The sequence below is a fragment of the Phaethon aethereus genome (assembly GCF_964289735.1).
Source record: "Phaethon aethereus genome assembly, chromosome: 5".
NCBI classification, from domain to species: Eukaryota; Metazoa; Chordata; class Aves; order Phaethontiformes; family Phaethontidae; genus Phaethon; species Phaethon aethereus.
Window position 1 is genome coordinate 41973112 of NC_138579.1, and position 15829 is coordinate 41988940.

General features: G+C 39.7%; 1 protein-coding gene across 1 annotated transcript in view; it reads right to left on the reverse strand.

Moving 5' to 3' along the window:
* Positions 1 to 15829, reverse strand: part of STARD9 (StAR related lipid transfer domain containing 9) — a gene marked incomplete at both ends in the record, with an annotated part of 116016 nt that overhangs the window by 20109 nt on the left and 80078 nt on the right. The window contains 4 exons of the mRNA XM_082001085.1: positions 319 to 802; positions 6342 to 6529; positions 13716 to 13763; positions 15639 to 15742. Coding sequence (XP_081857211.1) covers positions 319 to 802; positions 6342 to 6529; positions 13716 to 13763; positions 15639 to 15742 — 824 coding nt within the window. The remainder of the gene's footprint in view (positions 1 to 318; positions 803 to 6341; positions 6530 to 13715; positions 13764 to 15638; positions 15743 to 15829) is intronic.

Below are 15829 nucleotides of genomic sequence, written 5' to 3' on the forward strand. Positions count from 1 at the left end.
ATTGCAATTTTTGGGATTATTTCAATACATTGAAAAAGCATTCTGGATTATAGGTGGCCACCGAAGGAAGAAACTTTTCCCAATGAGGGTGGTAAAACACTGGAACAGGTTGCCCAGAGAGGTGGTAGATGCCCCATCCCTGGAAACATTCAAGGTCCGGTTGGACAGGGCTCTGAGCAACCTGCTCTAGTTGAAGATGTCCCTGCTCACTGCAGGGGCGTTGGACTAGATGACCTTTAAAGGTCCCTTTCAACCCAAAGATTCTATGAATTTAAATTACTTTTGAAAGTGCAGAGGAATTGGCAGATGTTAACTTACCTGGGTACCTGGGGCAGATGCGGGTTACAGAAAGAATGCTGCCTGTGCTGCAAGGAACTCAAACCCAACGACTTCCTTCTCTTTTGCAACTGATGATCTGAAGAGGATTGTACAGCAGTATTTTCATTTAGGACTTCGGATTGTTTCACACACTCTTCATTGAGCCAGCAGCTAGCTTCCAGCTGCTCTAGGTTTTGCTTGGCTTCCAGTAACTTCTGCTTCTTGACAATCCTTTCCAGCTGAAATTTGACCTTTTTCCGTCTTATGTTTCTTTCTGCCTTTTTTAAGGAGTATCTTCGCAAGAGCTCCAGCTGTACCAGTCTCTTCTTGTTCTGTTGCAGCAGGGAAGGGCAGATTTCCAGCCCAATGGTACTCTGCACCTCAGCCTCTGCATACAGCGTAGACTCTGTTTGCACTGCAAACTCCCTCTGCTGTTGCTGAAGGGCAGCCAGTCGTTTATTCTCATTTATAAGCCACTGCTGGTCTGTAAACAAAATAATGATTGAAAGAAAGTAAAAAACATAGGAAAAACATTGTTCATTACTATCTTGTTTCTTAATCAGTCTTGAAAGCTTATTTTAGAACAGAATTTCTACGCATGTAGAGTGGACTTTTGACAAATCATTTAGAGAAAAACATAGCATTACTGCAGTTTACTGATAACCAAAAGCCTCTCCGTTGGAATAAGGACTCCAGTAACAACTGCAACATATAAGCAGGGGCTTGGCTGATACAGCTAAGAGGACTGGTGGGTAAGAGCTTCTTTGTAAACAAAAAGTAGAACACATTTCAATTTCTCAAACATTACACTCAAGCGCCACCTCAATTTTGTTCTTAAAATACAGTGGAAGAGTTAAAAGGCCTGGGTTCAATTCCGTGCACTTTTCAGACACAGGGTATATATTCACAGTAGTAAAGTATGACTTCATTAGCTTTTTACTGTGAAATATGCTACTACTTCTGCTTATTATTCTGCTAATTATTCTGAAGTCACATGTTAACCTTTGTATATGTTACGAATGTGTGTGCACTGACAGCAGAGTTAACAAGGGAACTAGAAGAGGAAGTTGTATAGAGCTAAACAGAGCCTCTGTGTTAACGCAGCAAATGGAATTTCATGCACATACTAATGAGCCTTTGGTTAATAAATTCCTACACTTTGAATGAAAAAAGAAGCATTTGTACAATCTTAAAATGTTACTGACTTCTCATCACAGCATCTGAGTGTTTTACAACTATTCTAAACCATACATTTTTCTTCATGCCTTTTGCTCCTATCCTTTCCTCCTTAACTTGACTGAACCAACAAAAACCACCTGCAAACTATTTTCTCTCACTTACCTAGGCTGAAAATGAGGGAGCCCGGAGTCTGAGTTGCTAAGCAACTTTGTTTAGCACAGGAAATGGCAATTTTTGTGCTCACCCTTATAGGTGGCAAGTTCAGTAAGCCTGAAGGCTAGACCTCTCTACGCCCCAGTTGGAATGTGCCTCATTTGCTGCGCAGCTGCCAGCTACCAGCCCTGTGGATGGGCATGCAACCTTCAAAGTGGGTTGAAGACAAGGCTACAAGGAAGCCACTGTGTAGGTACCTGCCGGACAGTTCTGCCAGCCTCTCTAAACCCACCAGATGGAAACTTCCCAAGCAACACAAACCCTGTGTGGCACCTGGCTAAGGCAGAGAAACAACCACAAATTTACTACGTGTTGCAATTACGGCTGTTCCAACAAGCACTTGCCAAAACAGCCTGATGGGAGCCTACGTATCTTGCACATGAGCACTTCAGCATGTAATGTACTTGAAATCAATCAAATACTCTCATGGCAAGGATGCAGGTGAAGCCAACACAACCTTTAACTAACAGGACGAACATAATTCAAAAAAGACAAGCTTATACCACCAGTCAATAAGTAACTCCAAACATCCTGCCCTTCATTCTTCAGCCCAACGTGGCGCTCAAAGGGTTCATGATAATGATAGGTTTGATTGGAATGTGCTAGATCAAATTTATAGCTGTTCTTGCTCTTTAGCTATAAATTGGCAGGCTCCTGTGTTTGCAATGGCCCTTGCTTTGCTTTATTGTATATTAGACTCTACTGCTCGTTAGTAGCTGCTTTTTCTGTTTGCTGCTTGCTGCACTGTTGTACTGCTTATCCTCTTACTCTGCTGGGCCTGGGAACATTCTGGTAACAGCAGTGGTGGTGTGGCTGCGCTAGCAGATGGACAGGGCATTGATGCTGTTTCTGTGCTGCTCTACTGGATAGGCTGGAACTCCAGTATGAACTCAAGTCGAAGGGACTATGACCTGTGGGTGAGTCCATGTGGAAGCAAGACACCCCAAAGCATCTGTGGCCATGGATAAGTCCACACCACAGCAGGTACATCTTGAAGCATCTGTGGCAGTGGTTTGAGTCTATGCCATAGCAGTTATACGTCTGAAGGGATTGTGGCCCAAGGATGAGTCCACACTGGAGAAGGTATACCTCGAAGCATCTGTGGCTGTGTATGAGGTCATGCTGGAGCACTTGAAAGCGTGTGGCTGTGGATAAGCCCAAAACAGAGCAGGTACACACCTGAAGGGACTGCAGCCATGGGTAAGGCCACATTGAAGCAGGTGTACCTCAAAGTGACTGTGGCTGTGGATAAGTCTATGCCACAGCAGGTATAATCCTGGAGGGACTGTGGCTCATAAGGCTCCACCTAGAGCAGGTACAACCCTATGGGACTGCAGTTTGTGGATAAGTCCAAGCTGGAACAGGGGCAAGGGGAGGAGTTAATTGCAACATTAAACTTGATGGTCTGGCCCAAAGGGACCAGGAGTGGAGACTGTAATGGAAATGCCGTTAAATTGTTGTAACCCAGGATTTGAGTTGCATGTTACAGGAATTACTGCAGCAGTAACCACTTGAACCGATGGAGAACAAGCCCTACAAGAAGCAGTTCAAATGCAGCAGTGACCTGACCAGAGCTAGCTTTGGTGCCCAGTAACTCCACACAACACAACCCCTCTCCTGCCCTGAGTGACCACCATAATGGAGACCAAAGACATGGACTTAATGAACTCAATGGACATTTGTGGACACTTTAAAGACATTTTACGGGGGTGGTCCATAGGCTAAGGGAATGATATCTGTGTATTATTTCAAAGGATGGGAAGAGGGTGTGGTGGTTAATGAGGTTGTATTGGATAGTGTAGTACCTAAGCATGATGTAAATGGTACGGAATAAGGGGTGAAGAATGTGCTGGTTTTGGCTGCGATAGAGTTCGTTTTCTTCACTATGTTTTGCATTTGTACCATAAACAGTGCAGATAATATAGAGATGCTTTCATTATTTTTGAGCAGTGCTTACACAGAGTCAAGGCCTTTTCTGCTTCTCACGCCACCCCACCAATGAGTAGGCTGGGAATGCACAAGAAGCTGGGAGGGGACACAGCCGGGACAGCTGACCCCAACTGACAAAGGGATATTCCATACCATATGATGTCATGCTCAGCGTACAAAGCTGGGGGAAAAAGAAGGAAAGGGGGATGGTTTGGAGTGATGATGTTTGTCTTCCCTAGTAACTGCATGATGGAGCCCTGCCTTCCTGGAGGTGGCTGAACACCTGCCTGCTGGTGGGAAGTGGTGAATGAATTCCTTGCTTTGCTTTGCTTGTGTGTGCAGCTTTTGCTTTACCTATTAAACTGTCTTTATCTCAACCCACAAGTTTTCTCACTTTTACCCTTACAATTCTCTCCCCCATCCTACTGCAGGGGAAGGAGCGAGTAACTGTGTGGTGCTTAGTTGCCAGCTGGAGTTAAACCACGACACAGCATCACTTGCTTGGTGACTACCAATCTTGTTAAGCATCACTTCATTAGTGATTCCTACCACAATGAGTCTCCTGTGCTGTTTATGTTGGTAGCTCTGCACACACCACATGCACAGAAGTAGGAATTCTAACTCAACAGTTACTCTACAGAGGCAAGCAATTTAGTAATTATTTTAGTTATTTTTTCTTAATAGCATTTTTCTCAACCCTTTATTTCCAGATCTGTCCTCTTTAGCATGTTTCTAGCAAGCAGAATATTTGGCAGATTTGCAACAAAGCTGCAAGCCCTAAGATGCTAATTAATCTCTGCTCACAAACTTTCCTCTGTCAGGAGCTGAGACACAGAGGGTACAGAAAAGGTGGAGAACTTTGTTGGGCTGCCAAGTGAAGAATTATATTTGACTGGCAAAAACTATCTGCCTGGCTAAGCTTTGCATGAACACAGCAAAAACAGCAGAACTAGATAAAAGCAGAGAACAAGTCTACAGAGCCACAAAATAAAGATATTTTGGGGGAACTCTCCTGGTTCTCTGTACTAGCTACCTATCCCAAGTCCATTTCTGCTATATCCCATCACCACAATTTCCTTTTAATCTTTTAATTGTGGCTGGTATAATTAAAAGATGGCAAACTGCATAAGTTAGGGTCTGAGAAGCTTCCAAAAATTCACAGAAGTTTTCCCGTTCCAGGAACCAATAGCAGGTTTTGCCAAGTGGGAGCAATGCCTTTGTAATAGGCATACTTGCCTTATCAAGTAACCTAGATCAAATCATTCATTAGAAGACAACCTAGAGAATACTGTGACCACACAATTTCAGTGGTCAAAACCATCAAGTTTTAAAATGTTCCAAATCAGTCTATAAGCCATTTAAGAGGCAGCCCAACCTCACCAAGACATATTGCTGAATATGTCTGCCTGCATGCAAAGTAGCACCCAACCTCACCAAGACATATTGCTGAATATGTCTGCCTGCATGCAAAGTAGCACCTCTGGGGGCCAGGAGCTACTGAGACTAAAAAAATACCTCTCCAAATATGCTGTGGCTCCACCTTCTGACATAGCTATTTTCCATTCAAAATCTGGTCACTGATCTAGCCTGTAGTACTCTTGCATAACACTGTAGAACTTCCTAGAAAAAATTCCTATTTGAACCAAAGCATGCATCTCTCTTTTTTTTTGATCCAGTTTTGATTTGAAACATATTCAGCAGTGGAGAACGCAGTACCACTAATTAATGACCTTTAGGGGAAGAAAACCCGTATCTGATTTTTAATCTTAATTTGTTGCACTTCCATTTCTACCACAGAATCTCTTCATACATTTTTCTTCATACTATAAAAGGGAGGGGGTGTGTGGAAATATTGACTATATAAAAGTCAGTGAGACTCTTTCCCTTAGCTGGGGCTGGGATCTTAGCTCTGAACTTCAGTGTCCCACCTACTTCTCTGATGTGTTTTCTTTGTTTTCTTTGGTTAAAACTCACAAAACACATTTTCACAACAGAAAATTCAGCTTGAGCTGTGGTCTTATGCCATGGTCCTATTTTTTCTTATTGAGTGGAATTCATTGAAAGCATGTGAAAATGGACCGTATTGTTGGTGACATCATGAACAAAATGCATAAAGAGAGTACCTCAACCAACACACCTCACAGTCCCAAGCATCAGCTGTCTTGGAAGTGCTGCTTGCTACCTATCACATCCTGTGTTAGAGCAGTTTCCCCTGAAAGCTTATAGTAGGAACTACCACAGTCATCTCAATTTCAATCTCAGAACAACTCATTGGATGAAGCACAGGTATATCACAAGAAGAACTGAAAACACAATAGCAGACTCGGTCTACATTGCAATATGGCACAGCTGCACTACAGATATGAACAGAGCAAAACCGCAGGGAGGCAGGATGGGGAGCAGCTTGGGAGACAAGAGGCTCAGTGCCACAAGGGGAGTAGCATGCTGGTGCTGTCTCTCCCAGCAGTGACCTGCAGAGCTAATTAAACAGTGCTGCTGATACAAGCTGAAGGAGGCCCTTTAGTCCTGTTAATCAAAGCTTAATAACTGTTCTCAAGGGAAAGACAATTATAGGAGAAAACTTAGTAATAAGGCATAATAAAAGTTCTGCCCATAATATAAAGTGTAACTAGGACAAAAACATCAAGAGGATGAAAGAATGCAGTAATGGAAGTGAGAGAGGGGAAGAGGCAGTTACCCACTTTCTTGGATCTGCTGGTTGATTAATGCTTGGTCATTTTCTAGTTCCTGCTCTGCTTTGATCTGTCCTCTCAGGATCTGCTGCTTTAACTCCTCAACATAAAGTTGCTGCTGTTGAATTTGTTTTCTGTGGAAAGCTTCCTGGTCTCTCAGTTTCCGCTTGTACTCTTCATGCACAGCATCTATTTCTCTGCAGTTGGAAATGTTGACAGTGAAATTAAACAAGAAACAAATCCCAAGCAGTTGTAATAAAACAAGTTATCTTACTAAAGACAGACAGACAACATTCAAAGTATTGTTTTGTTTAATAAGGGTGCATTACGACAAAAACTCGTAATGGTAAAGTAACTGTGTATATGCATATCACAGCAGGCTACAATCCTGTAAGTATCATAAACGCCAGCAAACATGAAAGCTCCCATGGTGAAACAGAAAATTCCACCACCAGAAAGATAATAATAAGAATTTAAAAAATATTGTCACTTTTCATTTTGCTGTAGAGCTTCCAAAAATGAAATTGGGGAGGGGGGTTGCATATATGTTATAAGATTTTATAACCACTTTATAGGATATTTGTCATCTACATACTTCAAAGTGCTTTACAGAAATGACAAACATTCTGCTCTGTTTTCAGATCAAAAATCTCCAACCTAGAAAGGCATTGTTGAGATTACTGTGACTGTCTCTGGCAGTACCAAGGAAAGAACTTGATCACCCAATTCTCTCTTGGATGCAACAACTATATTAGGCTACTGCTTCTGTATTTGGAACAGAATTGTGATTGGGAAAGTGATGAAGCTGTGAAAAACTGCCTTACAGTCCCCTCCAAGCTGACTGTGTGCCAAAATTTTACATGCAAACACACACAGAGTAATAATCAAAAAAGTATCAATTCTTAGCATGATCCATGATAATATTCAAAATACATTAACCCTCTGATCTACCTGTCCACACATTATAATCAGAAATTCTTAACATTAAAGTTTTACTATATATAAAGGTGACATACGATTTTTGCCTGTTGTTTTGTTTCTAAACACATTATTATATGTAACCTCAGAAAATGAAATCTTTGAGTTTTGAAAAAAATTTTTAATGTATTTTACTAATGAAGTAAATTATTTATTAAAATGTACTTATTATACTTTTAAAGACAGCAAAGGTTCCAAAACTCTAATGAGTCCTTGAGGTCAAAAGGAAACAAAGATATACTTTGAAAGGGAATGCTTTGGAGACATCATGATGTTTGTAAAATTGTTACCAATACAAGGTCACCTGTACGAAAAGAGCATTTGGCCTTTGCTACATAGGAATTAATTTGACATCTGTATTTATAATTGTAAGCATGTGTTTAAAGCAATCATTTCTACAGGAAAACTTTGATTCTGTGTGCTAGATTAGAAGACAAAACAGATCAAACAATTAAGAGCCAGCCTACAAATCTTCTGGAGTACCTTTACATGGAACATCCATTTCGCTTTCTTAAGAAGCAGTGGGAAAGCCTTGCTACATAAAACCCTCAAGATTCTCAATAATTTACAATATTATTGTGACTCTCTTTCACTCACCTGAGGAAAACATAATTCAGTTTGTTTTTAACGTTTATGTAAATGTAATGCTGGTGAGAATAACTGAAAAGGAACATCTCTTCAATTGTCTGGCACAGTGCAAACAGTTGGAGTACAAACTTTGCTACTGTCATCTGCTAAATGGTTTGTGTCTGTCTGGGACCCACGGGAACAAATTATAAAAATAGGCAGCTCCAAGATCTATTTGTCCTTGGCTTGACTACAAAGATGCCAACAATCTGTGATTTGTAATTTTTTCCTCTAGGATAAACTTTAATTGATCCCCAGGAAACAGGAATGGGATGCTTCATTTCTCATTCAGCTGAAGTAGGTTTGAATTGACACTTTACCGCTGCACTGAAACGCTCATATGGCCATTATAAATCTCCAGCTGTTCAGGTATTTGTAATGCCACCAACCACTGGGGACAAACTCAGAGGTTAAAGCTAGACTGATTAACTAAGGAAGAGTCACTTTTTGAACATAGTATTAAATCTGAAGGATCTTGTTTAGGAAAAGTTCCCATGGTTTTAATAACAACTTTGAGGGAGGCTTTCCCTGAATGTGGCTTCCAGGTTATCTTCCGTATTTTCCAAGGAATATATAATGGAACAGCAGTATAATCTGGAGGTTAAAGTACTGATCTGAGACAGAAAACCTCTCTGATTTTGGAGCAGTTATATCACCTCTGTGCTTTCAAGTACTTAGGCTGCAAGGTCTTCAGGGTGAGGACTGCCTCTGGATGCCTATGCACTAAACCTAACAGAGCCTTGATGCCAGCTGAAGCCTCTTCTTGCTGATATGTTAAAAATAATAAACATTAATAGCAGTTGTAAATGTTAAGTCTCTGCTCATACTCTGACAATGGGGTAGTCTTTAACCTGTTTTGCTAACAGACATGTATAAGCTCTGATTCCTATAGTGGTATGAAAGTTGAAAACTGTGAATCTAAAATTTGTTACTGGACAATTGCATGACCTTGGGCAAGTCACTAGTCTGAGAGACATGTGTGAAAGAAGCAAAGTACATTCATCCAACAGGAATGATGAGGATCCATTAACATCAAATATCAGAAAGTCAAGTATGAGAAGAGCTGATTTCTATTCATTTATGATTATTAGCATCATTCTGTACAAGATTGGGGAATCCGAGTGAGTCATTGACAATAAGGCTGAAAAGCGGAGCATGATAGTAAAATAGTAGACAAAGAATTCTTGCTCTGCAACTGCTTACTAAAACTAGATAAAATATAATTCCTCTTACAAAATGTCCTATGTTCTTCCTAACCATGACCTTTAGTTCTCAAGCCACCCTATCCATAAAATCAACCTATCAGAATTCAAATTGTTTACAAATTGAAACCCAGAACATTTAAGGATATGAAACAACTCATTGTTGCCTTTCATTCCAAAGACCTCACAATGCTCAGAGAGGTGGTTAGGTAACATCTGTTTACAGCTAGGCAAGGGTCACAAGCTCTTCCCATACTTTCCAACAATGCTGAAACCATTCCCCCCCCCCCCCCCCCCCATATTATAAAGTATTAGAGAATAAGCAATGCAAACAATGCACGTAGAAGTGTGGTGTTTGCTGTTCTCAGCAGCACTAGCATATTCCCTCATGTGTGTGGTAATAGCTTTTTGCTGAACTAACATGAAACTAAGATCCTTTCCAATAGAGCAGAACACGATGCAGGCCAAACTGATGTTATTAATTATAGCTCCATACTAGAACTACACCCCACAAATGCAAGGAGTGTAGAGCCATACTCATACTTCACTTTAAGCCTTAAATACATCTCAGCAATCATTACAGTATTATTAATCCTTTTTCTCTGGTAGCTAGTTGGTACAATTCTCTCTCTCTAAGGTTAAAGTTTCTGTAATAAAACACAGTTGCTGAAGGTATGTATATACAGATTGCAGTTCTGCTGCTATTTCAGTGCTTGTTTGCTTCATCTCCTAATTTTTAACAGTTAAAAGGCCCAAAACAAAACAAAAAACCCACGAGGCAGGGCAGTAAAGAGAGATCCGAATACCTGAATAGAGAGATTGAACATTAAACAGCTTTTTATGAAGTTCCTTCCTAAAGATGGTTTTCTCAAGCAGAACAAAAAGATAATGACAATTCATGCACAGCCACTTACATAACACAAGTATGGCAGAAGATGAAGTGTTTTCCCTCTGTCTGTGAGACTACTGACCATGACAGCAAAATGGCTGGCTGGTTTGGGTTTGGGATACAGATCTCTCTCTCACAGAAACTGCTGAAACCAAGAACATGAAGTAAGAATGCTCCCTTTCTACCTTTGAACATGCTATGTCACGTCAACACACCCTTGCTGGTTTGTGGAAATAACACAACGAACTAAACTCAAAAATGAGGTGAAAATAGCCCAGAAAAAAACCCAACAGATTCACACACACTTCATAGCTAAATCACTTAATAGAAAATTCAAAGAACAATCAGTTTGTGTAATATATATTTGAATGATTAAACTAAAACCAAATATCAATTCAACTAACATAAGAACTTAGCCATATTCTGGTAATAGGTAGATGAGCTCACTCATTTCTTTAATCTAAAACATCTTAAATCAGATGTACTGTTAAATTTAGACTTGAAATCAGGAATTCTGTGAGATACAGGAATCTAGCACAGACCAATTTCTGCTATTGCTTGTATTCTGCCTTCCCGTATAAGCAACCTGCACTCGGTATAGTTCTAGCAGGAAATAATATAACCTCAGGACAAATACAAGACAATCAGCTTCATTTCTGTAGGTATCACGACATACATAAAATCTTGGTTTCATGGGACTAGCATACTGATAAACAGCATATAAAAAAAGCAACCCTGCACAGAATTTCATAAAAGCATGCAGATTTCTAGCTGTACCAAATGCAGCAAGAAGTCTCAACAGTTACCCCTCCTCCAAGTAAACCTTTAAAAACAGCAAGTAAAATTACAACAACAGAGAGACTTCAACCTTAAACTAAAAATAATCACAAATTACTGAAAAAATTATCATATTATACCAATGCTGCCGGACTGTTTTCCCATCTCATTTTTCTCTCCACAAAGTTTGCATGACGCATGCTAAATGAACCATCTGTAAATCCACATTTTTTCCAGCGTGTTTTGTCGTCAGCTCTCCTGGATCCTATTGTGCAATTCTCCTCCCCTCTTCCCCAAACACTTCCACTGCTGATGCAGAGGCTGGCGGCTGCTACAGCATAATGCAGTTTTCAGTAACTATGGCAGCAATAGCTCTGTGGTGAGGCTGAATGCCTTCTGCAACAAAATCTTAAGGCTCAAATAGAGAAATTCGAGTGAAAATAACTACTGATCCTAAAAGCTGAAATTTGCCAGTTTTCCCAAAGGAAACATCAGTCAAGTTAGCATCCCCATCCTTCTGTCTGCCTAGTGTTCAAGTTCCATTTTACAAATGATTTTTTCCAGGGGAAGAAGAGTTAACAATAAAGCAGAAAAAAAAGATGTTGGCAAGGCATTTTACACCCTTGCAAATCCCAGCACTGAGAGCAATCATAAATCCGGGTTACAAGCCTATTCACTGATACATATCCACCCCTGCTCCATCCTCCCCCTCCACCCGTGTCCAATCCGGGGCCCTTCCTGCAGGGCCTCAGAGCATCACAGAGCTGCAGGCACCCCGCAGCTGCACGGGATCGTACATCTGCTTCTGCCTAGCACAGAGGCCCAAACCTCTCCCTTCTCCTCCTTAAAGCAAAGGGAAAAGCGACGAAGGAGATATGAAGACCTCGTATTATCACCTCCTCCAGCCTCCTGAAGCAATGCCACTCGCACAGTCCCAAGCAAAAGTTGGGGGGTAGCAGGCAGGAGGTGGGAACCAGAAATCAGTCACAATGGCCAGCAGAGTCAGAAATCTTTAGAAAGAAGCGACCTTTGGAAACGTACACACAGAGTAATCTCCTTCATGGAAGTTACCATTCAGTGAAGTATCATTTGGATTTCTGATTAGCTGGTCTGCTTACAGAAAAAGCACACCTGTGCATTTTTTTTGGTAGGATTTTTTTTTTTTAGCCTTTCAATGCAAAACCTCCTTTTTTTCTTTGCCTCAGCTCCCAGAACAACAGTAAGGGAATGACTTATTTAAGGCAATCCTTTAAATATACTTTGAAAACAGATCTCTCTTTGGCAAGGAATCACAGGCACAAGATACAGCCACACTCCAGTAAAGGTCACCGCTGCCTTGCTAAATTCCAGCTCAGGTGGAACAACAATCTATCACAGGTTTTCCTCTTATGATTTCAGTTATATATAGAATCATAATTGATCCTAACTGCTAACCCACTATACCTGATTTTGCTGTAACTTGTAGAGTTGCTGTAACTGACACAGGGCATTCCTGTGAAATGAAATATTTGAGGGATCTTTTAAGAGATGCAAAAGATTTCTTTGACGTGTATTTGTAGAGCACTTCGAAATTCTCGGATGAAAGCTGTTCGGAAGAACTCAGAGTATTATTTTTACAAATATTAGTTGGATATATTAACTATACCACATTAAAATAATCGTGTTGTGTTCTCCAGCATCAGATGCGATACCTATGGGCACTGTTTCCTTTCCAGTTCAGTAGAATTTCACACATTCTTTTTTTCCTGGTTTAACAATGTTGGTATTTTTAAGGAAAGAGAGCTTAAACGTGTTCCAAGCAGCTAAAATTAATTCAGTGTACTCTTATACCACTGGACTCTAATGGAACAACTTCTGGTTTTTTTCAAACCAGCAAAAGAACAAAATCAGCATTTGTATTTATATAGAGTATGGTATTAAGGCACTGACAGGAGCAAGAACTTCATTATCTACTTATTTGTGGTGGTGCTGTCATATGATGACTGATGCCAGTCACAAGCCTTCTGTGTGTTTGCTGGCTGACAACAAACAGAACTTTGAAGTGCTGGGGCTCTTCTGAGTAGGGTGTACAAACAAGCAGCTGAGTAAGAGTACAACGAATCACACCCCTTTTCAAGAAAAGTTTCATGCCTAAGGTTTTCATATCTGGGTGCAATGGTAAAAATTTGTTTTCTCTCTCATTTCTCAAAATATTTTAACACACAATTAGTGGTTAAATTGGTAATTCAACCCATGAAAAACACACGAGAAATATGTCATCATACTGACAGCATGGGAGATAAGACTGTAAGTAATCATTACCATAAGATATATGTTCTGAAATAAAAAATCCAGAAGAAAGCAAAGTATCATCAGTTCCTGATTAAAGAGTACTTAAACCCATGGAAGCCCAACAATTTTCAAATTATTTTTGTGTGCAGCTGCTATGCTTCTTTGCATGAGTGAACCGTGTTCTATGCTAGGACTTCTTTTGTGGACTCTTCCATAAAGCCATTTTCTTCTCACCAGAAGAGAATCCAAGTTGTCCAAGGAATTTTCAATATACTAATGAACATTCAGAGTACCTACTACTGACATAAAATGTAATATATTTTAGGGTCCTTTATATTGCAAATTGGTGGCATCTTCAGTGTAAACCTCACTCTAGCTATGGCTTTAAAATACAGGTTACACATGCAACAAAAGTGTAAACCATTTGCACAAGATCGAGTATGAAGAAAGAACGTGGTTGCAGAGACTTGCCTGTAACTCAGCTGTATGCACAGATTCTTGTTTCAATATAATAAAATCAAATTAAAGCTTGAAGCCTATTTTGCACCTCTTCTGGAGGAAATCAGTGTAGCACAGGAGAAAGACAAAGCTAGAGGGGCCAAAAAAATCAGCATGATTTAGACATGTTAATATTCTTACCTTAGTTCAGGAGAACGTTTGTTTTCTTTACAGTTTCTACATTTTTGACTGTAAAAATAAAAGTAGGAAGTCATAAATATGTTCAAAAGGACAAGAAAACCTCACTGAAGCCTATTATGCATAGAGATGTTATTGTAATTTTCAGCAGAGGAAGACTCTAAGATGCAGATTGCTAGGAGCTGGGAGAGCATCAAGAACTATCAAGTGAGAGGGGGGAAGAGAGACACACGCATAGCTTGCCCTATTCTTATATTTTCCCCTAAGCATCTCTTTCTGACAGAGACCACTGGATTATGTAAGGTGGAAGACAACTAATATTAGACATAGTTTATAGCCTATTTCTGTAGGAGATGTACATTCATAAAAATCAAGCGAATGCAATACCATAATGCTTTTCTTTTTCACTGGTAGCCATTTGAAACACACTAGGTAAGTATGAGGGTAATGTTAAGCAATGTAATATGCACAGTCCTGTCTGAGTGATTAAAGAAATTGATCAACACAAGCTAATCTGCTATCTGAACATGGTCTGGGGAAAAAACAAAACAAAACAAATGTTCTTCAGTTTTGTCAGGTTAAAAAGGGGAAAACCAAGAGCAATTCTGTGCTAAACGGATCACAATGCTTCGGGATTTCTGCAGGTTTTTTTAGGACCATCAAGGAGTTTCTGTGACAAAAGCTCCACCTCTAATATTTACACCCATGTAAAGAGCAACTTCATATCTACTTTTGAAGGTCATTAGACAAACCCTTATTTTTAAATTCTTTGTAATTTTTACAAAGACAATAACAGCAGTGATGTGTAAAATGTACTTCAGTAAAGAAACAAAATGAAATACCATTTTGTATAGAAAGGTATCACTGCAGCAATTGAAAAGCAAATGCAGATATTAGATACATTAAAGAGAACACATAGAAACACACTATCCAAGCTGGAGAGCAAGACACTCGACTAGAAGTATGAAGAGATGTTCAAGACAGAGATAACATTTTATGCTTGTAAAAACAAAATGAGATACTTCCTCTAGAAAGAGATAAAAGACTCCCAGTGTATTACCACACCAAAAACACTCTAGCAAGAAGCAGAACTATCAACAGATATGAATGAGAAGATGGCTGTTTCTTGCCTTTAACAGGTCAATTGAATGTGCCAGGTTGAGAGGAATTAAAAAAGAGAAAGAACCCAATTACATTTAATTCTGTGATATTCTGTTTTCAACATTATGAACTGAAACACAGGAGATACCTTAATTAATTTTCCTGATATTAATCACTGTCTTCGCCACACCAATCCCTTCCCTTTCAGAAAGGCTCTGCCATGAAAAGCATACACTAGACCCTGTGGGTATGAGAGGCTCTTGAACATTTTGGAAGCAGTCTATGCCTTAATCACTGCTCAGTTTTAAAAAACAAGAGAATCACAACAGCTTTCCAAGATGAAGGGCTCAATGAAGACTTGAACTACAGGGAATTTATGAACAAACCAACCTTCTGATTTCCACAACAAATTAGCAGGGAAACTGAATTGGTAATAATTACCTTGGCTAAATCATGATTCATATCTAGGAAAGTCCATTCTGTGCGCTTAAGTAAGAATATTGTAAAAATTATAGATTAGGTCGTAAATCGAAGCAACTATTATGCAGACGTGCAAATGAACTGAATTAAGGCTGTCTGACAGTCTCATCTGAGGCATTTTCTTGATTGTGCATCAATAAATAATTTTTCAGGTTTGTTGCTTGGCTAGCATAACACTGTATATTAGTCAGTTGGCCAATGCATTTTCTTTTTCTTGGACACCTGTATTTCATCACCTGAAAACATCAGGGGACTTATTCTATATACAACTTAGTTTTGTCTGAACCACATCCTGGTTTCAGACATCATCGCACATAAGAAATTGTTTGTTTGTTTTAAACTTACTTGTCAACAGAAGAAAGGATATATTGAGGAGAACGGGTGCAACTTCTGTCCAAGTTGAGCCAGTCCAAAGCTCCACAACTCAGAATGGGTGGAGTTTCATTAATCTACAAAACACACAACATGAAAACAGCAAGAAAAAAATACTACAACAACCCAGGAACTTCCACATTATCATTAGTTATCGTATACAA